Raw genomic sequence first — 11,316 nt, 5'->3', positions numbered from 1 at the left:
AATATAATAGTAGTGTATGATATCTATATAAATATAATAGTACTGTATGTTGTCTATATAAGTATAATAGTACTGTATGTTATCTATATAAATATAATAGTACTGTATGTTATCTATATAAATATAATAGTACTGTATGTTATCTATATAAATATAATAGTACTATATGTTATCTGTATAAATATAATAGTACTGTATGTTATCTATATAAATATAATAGTACTGTATGTTATATGTCCATGTAACTATTTCTCAGTGTGTGGATGGATCTTCACCAAAATTGGTATGGAGGTTCATTAGGTCCATGCAGGGGTACATACAAATTTTCAGTTTTGCATTTTGAGGTTTTTATGAGCGTTTTTGTGTGTTTTACCACTACTTCACCCCCTGTTGATGGATCTTCACTAAATTTGGCATGAAAGTTTGTCAGTGGGGAGATACACACAAATTTTCAGTTTTGCATTTTGTGTTTCACAGTTTTTATGGGTGTTTTTGGATTTTTTTATAATTACATATAAGGGAAGCAACTTTTCAAGTCCTAAGATAACCTTTCATTAATTATGAATTTACATAACTTCTGTCCAGGGGACAGGTACTCCAGCTAGTAGAGAATGTTTTAGAAAAATGTCAGAATTTACACATGCCTAAGTTCATTGATGTTGCTACACATCTATTAATTGTCCAAAATACAATTTTTTCATGGTAATTAAATGGTTCTAAAATCAATTACTTGTGGCTGCCAATAAAAAATATTCTTAAATAACAGGAAAAAAAATCACCTTCATTACAATTGTTAACCCTGCTTATTAACTCACTCACTGTCTGTCAGCAGTTGTTATTAACTCATTCACTGTCAGTCAGCAGTTGTTATTAACTCATTCACTGTCAGTCAGCAGTTATTAACTCACTCTCTGTCTGTAGCAGTTGTTATTAACTCACTCGCTGTCAGTCAGCAGTTGTTATTAACTCTCTGTCAGTCAGCAGTTGTTATTAACTCACTCTCTGTCAGTCAGCATCAGGGGGGTAATCACCAAAGTTCCAGACTGTCCACTTGAAAGAAGACCTCCTTCATCACCTTCTCCCCCTTCTTTCAGAAGTGAGCGAGGGGTAATGTATATTTCTTGGGAATGGTCAAACTTTCCTCGAACTTTGACCTTCTGATATTCCATGTTCTGAAGTTCCTGCAAGCTTTTTTCATTGAAAGAAAAAAGACAAAGAACCAATAATCATGATAAAGAGCTAGCAAAATATTTAATACAACTCTTTTACTAACAGTCATTCTATTTAACAGAAAAACATAACTTAAACCTTATTTTGATCTATTGATATATATACTTTATAAAAACCTATGCCGTTTCTTAAAGGTTTTATAGCTAAAATCAAGTTTTGTCAATAGCTTCTTTAAGCTGCTTGATTTTAAATTAGTTTAACTGATTTTAACTAAATATGAATAATGATATAGTTTATTATAACACAAGGCTATTCAATTATTTTTTCAAGAAAGTTAAATGGAAAAAAAAGTTAGGAGTAGATATACCAACTGTATTTTACTCTAAGCACTTCTAAGCAACATAATGAATATTACTTAAAGTAATGTTTACCATAAGAACAGTATTCAACAGGACTGGCTTGCTTAAATTATGTATGTATAGTAGTTTCATGAATTGAAAGAGCTCTTGTTGTGGTGTGTGCTTTGCAAGATACAAAAATATGATCACAAATTAATTTATAACATCACAGTTTTTTTCCCATATTTACTTCAGTTACCTTTTTAACAAGTTTTGTTCACTTCAGCAGGCCACTAGTTAGTCCCTTGTGGACCGGAAGCGACACATGAGATACCAGTTAAAAAGCCGTTATAAGACACACTAAGTTAATAAAACAAACACTGTTCTATGCAGTTTTCTCTCATATACATAGTACACAAAGCTTAGGTATTTTATTTCTGACTATAAACAGACTAACTACAAAGACAGATTAAAATCAAACTAACACTTTCTGCTGATAATCAACTAAAATAAATGAAAAGAGAAGAGCAGTTACGTTATATGCAAAGAGGAAAAATGTGCAGATGATACTTTTGCCGGAAAGAAATGGGAGAAAATGCACGAGTAGCAGTTTGGAAAATATGACTTCAGGAATAGAGATGACAACCTAGACAAACGAAACAAAGTAGTAACGGAACACAAGGAGGAAAAGAGATGCACAGATAATAAAGCAGTGAAACTGTCTTAAAAAACATTTAACAGCAGAAAACAGTGATAAAATAAAATATCTATAGATAACATAAGAATGCATGTTCTATATAAAATATATATAGATGATATAATGCATGTTCTATATAAAATATATATAGATGATATAATGCATGTTCTATATAAAATATATATAAATGACAATGCGTGTTCTATATAAAATATCTATAACTGACATAAGAATGTGTGTTCTATATAAAATATCTATAGATGACATAAGAATGCATGTTCTATATAGAATATCTATAAATGACATAATGCTTGTTCTATATAACATATCTATAGATGACATAAGAATGCATGTTCTATATAAAATATCTATAGATGACATAATGAGTGTTCTATATAAAATATCTGTAGATGACATAAGAATGTGTTCTATATAAAATATCTATAAATGACATAATGCGTGTTCCATATGAAATATCTATAGATGACATAATGCGTGTTCTTATAGATATTTTATATAGAACATGCATTATGTTATCTATAGATATTTTATATAGAACACACATTCTTATGTCATCTATAGATATTTTATATAGAACACACATTGTCATTTATAGATATTTTATATGATGACATAATGTGTGTTCTATATAAAATATATATAGATGACATAATGTGTGTTCTATAGAAAACCAAACTAGAGTACAGAGAGAAAAAGTACGTTGATAAAGAATTTTGATTGAAAAATCTTGATTGATTACCAGTAGACACACAAAAATATTCACAATAAAATCTATGGGCCACCGTGATATTAAGATGATAGACTGTACAAAAACAATTATTTTAAAGTAAAGAATAAAATTTATATACCGTTTCAAGACTCACAGAAGATTAGTAACAAAAACAAACACCAAGAGTAATAAGAGATTTATCAACTAATTATTAATCCCAGTTTAATCTACCCACATTCCAACTACAAAAGACATTCATCCCAAAGAGTTCTATAATTCATAGATGTGGTAACCGATAACTGTAAAGGGGTCAACAAGTGTAATTTTTATACTTAACCATATAATCTTACAAAAAGCAACAACTGACCATTAATAGTTTTTTCTTCAGACGTTGTTGAATGTCTATTATAACACCTACTAAAGATTAATTTTTTGAATGTCTATTATAACACCTACTAAAGATTAATTTGTTGAATGTCCATTATAACACCTACTAAAGATTAATTGGTTGAATGTCTATTATAACACCTACTAAAGATTAATTTGTTGAATGTCTATTATAACACCTACTAAAGATTAAATTTTTAAAATGGAAGTCGTATCTGTGGTAAAAGTAGAAAAATAAAAAAAAGTACAATAAAATTTGAAACTGATAAACAGACAGTTTGTAACAATCATAGTGAAGTAATAAACATAACTTTAATAAACAAATATCATATCATCACTTTAATAGTTTCATTTATACTAAACAAACCAACGGTCTCCTCTCCAAGTACTCAATGAAAATAAAACCTAAACAGTAGAATCACATAAGTTGCATGTTTACTTTTGAGGAAGATCAATAGGCAATGCTGTAGTTATTTCTTCCAGTTCTTTAATAAGCCCGATCTTCCACTTTCTTCGCTGAACTTGCCATGTCCCGAGGCCAAAAGTTGTTACTGGTACTAGCTATTAAGGGTAACATTTACACAAAATGTCATTTTTTTTGCACAATAATAAGTAAAATTATTTAATGTAACTTACAGCCAACCGGTTTTGGTAAAGATGTTACCATCATCAGACCAAAATTTTATAAGTTTACTCTTAATATACCAGCATAATGTGCCTTAAAAAGAATTGTGGTACTAGCTACAAAAAAAAAATCAATATTCATAAAAATACTATAGCATGGAAGAGCAAAGAATGCAAACGAAATATGAGAATGCAATTTTCTTTTGTAAAAAAACATATATGTAAAATGAGAATAACCTATGCAAAGTGACATATAAAACTTAATGCCACACTGTAGCAGACTACAGTCATTGAGAAGCTCACCGGTGTGCCACACTGTAGAAAACTACGGTTGTTGTGCAGCTCACCAATGTGCCACACTGTAGAAAACTACGGTTGTTGTGCAGCTCACCAATGTGCCACACTGTAGCAGACTACGGTTATTGAGCAGCTCACATGTGCGCCACACTGTAGCAGACTATGGTTATTGTGCAGCTCACCGGTGTGCCACACTGTAGCAGACTATGGTTATTGTGCAGCTCACCGGTGTGCCACACTGTAGCAGACTATTGGTTATTGTGCAGCTCACCGGTGTGTCACACTGTAGCAGACTATTGGTTATTGTGCAGCTCACCGGTGTGCCACACTGTAGCAGACTACAGTTATTGAGCAGTTCACCGGTGTGCCACACTGTAGCAGACTACAGTTATTGTGTAGCTCACTGGTGTGCCACACTGTAGCAGACTACAGTTATTGTGCAGCTCACTGGTGTGCCACATTAATGCAGACTACAATTGGCTTTTTTATTATTGGATAATCTAACAAAGGTCTATAGTACGTGTCATTTGTTTACTTGCTGGCCACAAACAGCAATATGAAGCTTTGATGAGAGCACATTTAATTTACCATATGTTTCTAATAAACATATTGAGATTTTGATAATTTAGTCCACACATAAATGGAAACGGCTTTATTTAAATATTTGCTTTATCTTTACACACTTTTTGAAATGGCTAGAATAGATACCATGCAACATAAATCAGCATGGTCCAACTAGCGGCCTGCAGTGGCATTCAGCCTCCTCGTTGAGTTTATCCGGGCCAGTATGCTCATTATGAAGTACATGTTAAAGTTTATATATATAGCATTAAAAGCATTTCACCATAAGTTTATTTTAACATAAAATTTTAATTCCAGTAAGTCACTTATATGTAACACATTAATAATTTCCATGTTTCTACAAATTAATAATTTCCATGTTTCTAATATATACAGCCCAGCTCTCCATAGGTACTCTTTCCAAAAAGATCAGATTCCTACACGTTATACTCTTTCAATCATGACATGATTAATATAATACTCCTCTAGTGGTAAGAAATTCCAGAATCAGTTAAAGCCCATCCACACCATCTTTTTTGTTAATGTTTGTTGAACAGCCTTCATATAAAATTTATTAGGGTTAGGAAATCTATGAAATTCAAAACAAGTTTTTCTTAAAAAACAGAAATAAGCCAAGGTCCTTCGTCTTCAAAGTTATTGATAAATTTAATAATCTCTTCTTCACTGTCAGAATTTAACATCAGTAAAGTTGGTTAGTTATCAATCCAGATTCTATCCTTCATAAGAAAAGTTCTAATGGAATCTCTTAAAGAACCAAAAATTATCCTCAACATTTTTTTACTGTTTACTAAGGCATAAGAACCCTTCATATCAGAAATATTGTTTCAAAGGCAGGAGAATTTAAAAGTCCACTTTATCTTTCCTTATTTTTTATCAACTCATCACTCTCCATTTTACTAGTAAATTTTACAATCTGTTAACTTGTCATTTTTCATTTACTGGTAATTCAATTTCCCTGTTCGTGTATTCAGGAAGACTTTTGATTGAAAAGCACAATGTTGGAAATATTACACTTCTTTAAAACTATTTTGATTGAACTAAATATGATAAAAATTTTATCAAGACTCTCTAATAGTTTTCCAATAGGAAACAGCCTCTTTATCATTCTTCAATAAATCTTGACTAGGTGTAATATAAGATATGCACAACAAAGAACTGTTTAGTCCTCCAAGGCTGTCCTTTTACAATTACCCCAAGGAAAATAAAAGTGAAAATTTTAAATCCAATTTAAGGAGAAGGATGGCATTCAGATCTAACCCCCCCCTTTACCTTCCCTGTGAATTGAATGGGTACATCAGCTAAAATACCATTTAAGACAGCAAGAACAGATTTACTAAAAGGACATTTTGCCTCGGAAAAACCTCTCGACGTTTTATTGATATTACTTGTTATCTGGATGATGTAAAGGACGTAGATTTGGTGTACTTAGACTTTCAGAAGGTTTTTGATAAGGTGCACAGAAAACTAACAAAAAAAACATATCAGGTAGGGGATCGGGAAAAAAACTAGTTGATTGGATTTTAGAATGGCTGACGGAGAGAGAGCAAAAAGTTGTTATTAATAGAGTCCAGTCGAACTAGACCTTTGTTGCTAGTGGAGTGTCTTGGTGGTCAGTGCTTGGGCTTTGCGTTTCCTTATACATGAATATTGAAAGTGGTAAAATTAGAAAGTTCATCAATGACATCATACTCTTGGATAGTTCTAACTATGTTTGAGTACTACAGAATGACTTGGATGGACCATTAAGTTGGATAAATGCATAGCAAATGGCTTCTAAGTATAGAAAGTGTAGGGTAATGCATTTGGGTTATAATACGGTAACATACTTACTATAGATGAGAACCCACTTATTAGTGTAACTGAAAAAAAAGATTTTGGCAGTGCATTGGACAAGTCACTCAAGCCAATGCTCTGTTGTTAGTAGTAAAAGTAATAAAACTCCAAGTGTAACTGAAAAAAAAGACAAGTTTTGGCAGTGCATTGGACAAGTCACTCAAGCCAATGCTCTGTTGTTAGTAGTAAAAGTAATAAAACTCCAAGATGTTGTTACCGACATAATGATTACAAATCACTTCAGTTGGAGTATTATGTACAGTTCTGGTCTCATCTGAGATAGGATATTAAATTACTGGAAAGGATAACTAGGATCACTCCAAAGATAGAAATGTTGTCTCATCAGGATAGGTTAGGAGCTCTTAAATTTTCTATTAAGAAAACGATTAATAGTTGAACTTATTAAAGTTTACAAGATTATCTGACAGACTGGTACGACAAAGAGATCCGATTTCTTTGTGCTGTATCCTAAAAACAATAGAACACAAGTCTGAGATTTGGAAGAGACAGGCTAGGTTCCAGTTAAGACAGTTACTTTTTCTAACAGGGTTATAGCTTATGTAATACATTACCATCAGTAGTTGTATCGGCAAATACTTTATGGGAGTTTAAAATGGAAATTGAGTAATTCCTCTAAAAGATTGATTTAAAAGTTTTTACTTTCCTCTGGGGAGGGTGTGCAAGGACACTCTTAAAGAAACAGATGGTCACCTGTTGCCCATACGTTATGTGTTACAATACCAGTTTGATTTACGTGTATATTTACAAACTTGTAAATACTGTGATGCAATAAAATTGTGTAGATAACATTACAGTTTTCTAACCAGCAAGAAAAATCCCATGGGTCCAACATCCTTAATCTTCTTTGACTTGGCTGCCTGATGAATCCATCTGACTACAATCTTTGGATGGCTTTCTCCACTACAACGCAAAGAACTATGAAGAACCTGTGATGTGATGTGAAGTTTATTATTAGTTACATGCTTATGACGGTAAATATCACAAATGCTAATGGAGAATAAAAACAAGTGTTAGCTGTTGCGGAAGAATTTACAAACTATGTTTGAAAATAAAAGGCTAAACAAACAGTATTTTCTCTTTAGTAATTACATAATATAGTATTTCCACTTTGTCCTTATTTTATTTTAATCATTAAAAACAGATTGTATTGTTTCTTTAATTTACACTCAAGTATACCTGTATAATAATACATTAACCAACACAACCTACACAATGGTTTAGCTGTTCTCCAGTTTTTAAGAGTTATAACTCCTCAGACTTACTGCTGAGCAACATAATGGTTTCACTATTCTTTAAAAGTTTAGAAGTTCGTAACAATATAGAAACCATTATTGAAACTCTGAAACATAACAAAAGTCCAAATGTTTGTTTAATAATGAAGAAAAAAGTATATGTGATGAATTATTACTTTTCACCAAGACATACAATATTTAACAAAAGCAATCAGAGAGATCGCATACCTTTGCTCTGCCACTCCTTTCCGAGATTTCATGTGTTTATATTGGATAACGTCAAATTTCACATTTGAAAACTCAGATAATCTTTCTCAGATCCAGAATGATCAATGATCCAGATCATTTTTTGTAATGTGATGAGATGTCTCAACCTTAATGTGCCCATGAAATATAATACAAATCCATTCACACTTTAGAGAGTTATTAACCCCAAAACTGTAAAAATTCCCTATCTCCCCATTACAATGTTATTGTAAGTAATTTGTCTGTGCAGTGAGTGAACATGTCTCACACTCAGTTTCAAAGAATAAAATAAATTATTTTAAACATAAGGTTTGAAGTCTTTTTTTTCCTCTAAGATTTTAGATAAATTAGTTTCCAGTAACTTGAGATTTCTTTAACTTCCTTCTTAGTTTGTTGTATAATTAAGTGATAGAAAAATAAACAACTAATCAGTATGTACAAGTAAGACAACCCAAGTTAGTACTAATCACTACTATTATTATTAACAGAAATACAGGAAGTAAACATAATACAAGTGAACTTTGACAATAATAAATAACAGTAACACTAGTAACAGTAACCTTTCTTCTTCAGGGGCAAACAGCTCGGGTTATTATTAATTTCTAATAGTAACCACATTATAAGTGAACTCTGGCAATAATAAATAACAGTAACACTAGTAACAGTAACCTTTCTTCTTCAGGGGCAAACAGCTCGGGTTATTATTAATTTCTAATACTAACACTAGTAACCACACCCCTTAGCTAACAAATTTGTAATTTAGTTTTTCTTTTCTTAATGCTTTAATTTTTATCATTTCTTCTACCATTTTCAGTTCCACAAACTCCGCAGTCCTAAAAAGTATATACAAAGTTATACTTTACTACGCAAAAATTAAATAATTGTATCTTGTACTTCCCTGACCGTCCTGATTTTCAGCAAGTTGTTACTGTCATTATACAAAGTCAGCTTAGATAGACTACATACGACTAACCATAATTCTCAGAGTAGAAATTAAACTTTAAAGAAGTTACTCTTGTATATATTATCGCAAGCCTACTCCACAGGATTCATGTACGATAGGTAGGGTATGCCTATTTAGTACTTTACTTACCGGTAAACCTCGTATTAAATATTTGCGATAAATGTTCATACTGTTATGAATGCCACCCAGTTTCCGAAAGAACATTTTAAAACACATGCAAGCTAGAAAATGTTACACTATATTTCCTGTATATAAACGTTCAACAAAAAATTACACTTTGTTTTCTTTTCAGTAGTGACACCTACAGTTTTAAAACAAAGTGAAATAAATAATTAAATAAATTGTATTATTCATCACAATGTATTATCTTAGTACCATATTAAATTGTGTGACTAATTTTAAAACTTCAGACCAAATTATACCAAAACTATAATGCTCCAATAATCTAGAAATATGTTCGGCTTTTGTTTCTTAATTTCTCATTTAAATAAAGCAAACATATTAAATTAGGAGGCGTCATTATCAGGCAGGCAGTAGCACTGCCTACGTAGAAACGGCTAAGACTGTTCAGAGAAATGGTATTTTAAATTCTCCTCAATAGGTCATCAGAACTTCACAATACTATACAGTGTTTTCTTTTACAACAATATCTATGTAAACACTGGGTCACAAGTTCTGGAAATGTCTGTAAGTATCGTAGCAAAAATTTTGAATTTATCGTTCTCCTTTCCTCTGCTTCTTTTTTATTGTATGATGACTCAAAAACCAAAACAATGGTGTCAGCCAATTTCACTGAGGTGACATAGTTTCCAACAGAATATATGTTTTTGTAAGTATTATTAATAACTAGTTGTAATTAAAAAAATCACAATTCTAGTATAAACGATGTTATCATTACCCCTTGAAGTCAGCTTTATTACAGAAATTTGGTGTTCCTTTAAAAAGCTTAAATACAGGGTGAAACAGAAATTACCAGCCAATAATCGATAAACAATAAATATTACAATTGGAACCTCATAACAGCACAGGAAAGAATTAACATATAGCAATATATATACATAACTATTCAATCACAATTGAATTTAATTTTCCTATTTGTGTCAGTTAACATTCTACTACACTGTGTGCCTGTGCTATTATGTAGGGATGATGCAAATATCATTCCTAATATCTTGTTCGCATTGTTTTTCAAGGATTGATATTAGCCATTCCTATATTTACTTCCTTTTTTGAAAAAAACTTTTCTTTTTTTACTTGTAAATGACCTAGTAATTGATTTTTTTAAAGAGTCCTATGTAGCCTGCTTGTCAACGTACCCGGATTGGTTTGCGCTCCATTGACGCAACTTTGGTGCCGTAGGTGCACCGTAAGAGTGATATTCAAATTCCATTATTTGGTCAGACAAGCGTAGCACAAGAGTTGGCGGTAGTGAGTAGCTGTTTTCTTCTTAGTCTATCATTTTTATCATATGGACAACTATGCGAAAAAATTCTAAACATACAAACAACTGTTTAGAAAGCGAAATAATTATAGTTATTACATCATTAATGCCAATGAAAATTTACATTAAACGCTGCTCAAAGTAACAATTTTGCAATTGATTGTTTGTTTTCAAGGCAGATAGTCATCACCATCCACCGCCAACTCTTTAACAAACTAATAGTGGGATTGACCGTCACTATATAACGCCTCCACGGCTGAGAGGACGAGCATGCTTAGTGTGACGAGGATTCGAGCCCGCGATCCGCAGATTGCGAGTCGAGCGCCCTAACCACCTGGCCATGCCGGGCCATGATTGTTTGAAGGTAGGCACAAAGCTACACAATTGGCTATTTGCGCTCTACCCGCCACGGGTATCGAAACCCGGTTTCTAGCGTTGTATAAATTTAGCCTCATCGATTTATTATTGGGCTATCTGAGGACAAACAATTACGATTCTTTGTAAATCAAATTTATAACTCACATACTTCATGTTTGAAACTAACTTGAAATAAATATTTATATTTTAGCTCTAAGATTGAGATCAAAGGCTTTTATTATCGTAATGTTGTCCTCAAAGTTTTTTTTCTCATTCCAGTTGTAATGGTAAAATCAGGATAATGTCTGGATTTATTATTATTACTACTATTTATTATTATTAATATTATTACTACTAGGCCCAGCATGGCCAGGTGGTTAGGGCGTTATAATGTAAC

The 11,316-nt window shown here is 32.0% G+C and overlaps 1 protein-coding gene across 1 annotated transcript; it reads right to left on the bottom strand.

The window, feature by feature from the left end:
• Positions 1 to 995: 995 nt before the first annotated feature.
• On the bottom strand, positions 996 to 9,421 carry LOC106475994 (surfeit locus protein 1-like). Its single transcript, XM_013936669.1, has 4 exons — positions 9,251 to 9,421; positions 7,483 to 7,605; positions 3,762 to 3,883; positions 996 to 1,188 (listed from the first exon to the last, which is right to left on the bottom strand). Exons 1-4 carry the CDS (start codon positions 9,335 to 9,337, stop codon positions 996 to 998), a joined length of 525 nt encoding a protein of 174 aa, XP_013792123.1. The 5' UTR covers positions 9,338 to 9,421.
• Positions 9,422 to 11,316: the final 1,895 nt, after the last annotated feature.

The sequence above is a fragment of the Limulus polyphemus genome, unplaced genomic scaffold (assembly GCF_000517525.1).
Source record: "Limulus polyphemus unplaced genomic scaffold, Limulus_polyphemus-2.1.2 Scaffold9592, whole genome shotgun sequence".
In the NCBI taxonomy this organism is placed as follows: Eukaryota; Metazoa; Arthropoda; class Merostomata; order Xiphosura; family Limulidae; genus Limulus; species Limulus polyphemus.
Note: the sequence above shows the minus strand (reverse complement) of the source record. Positions and strands in the feature narration are given on the sequence as shown.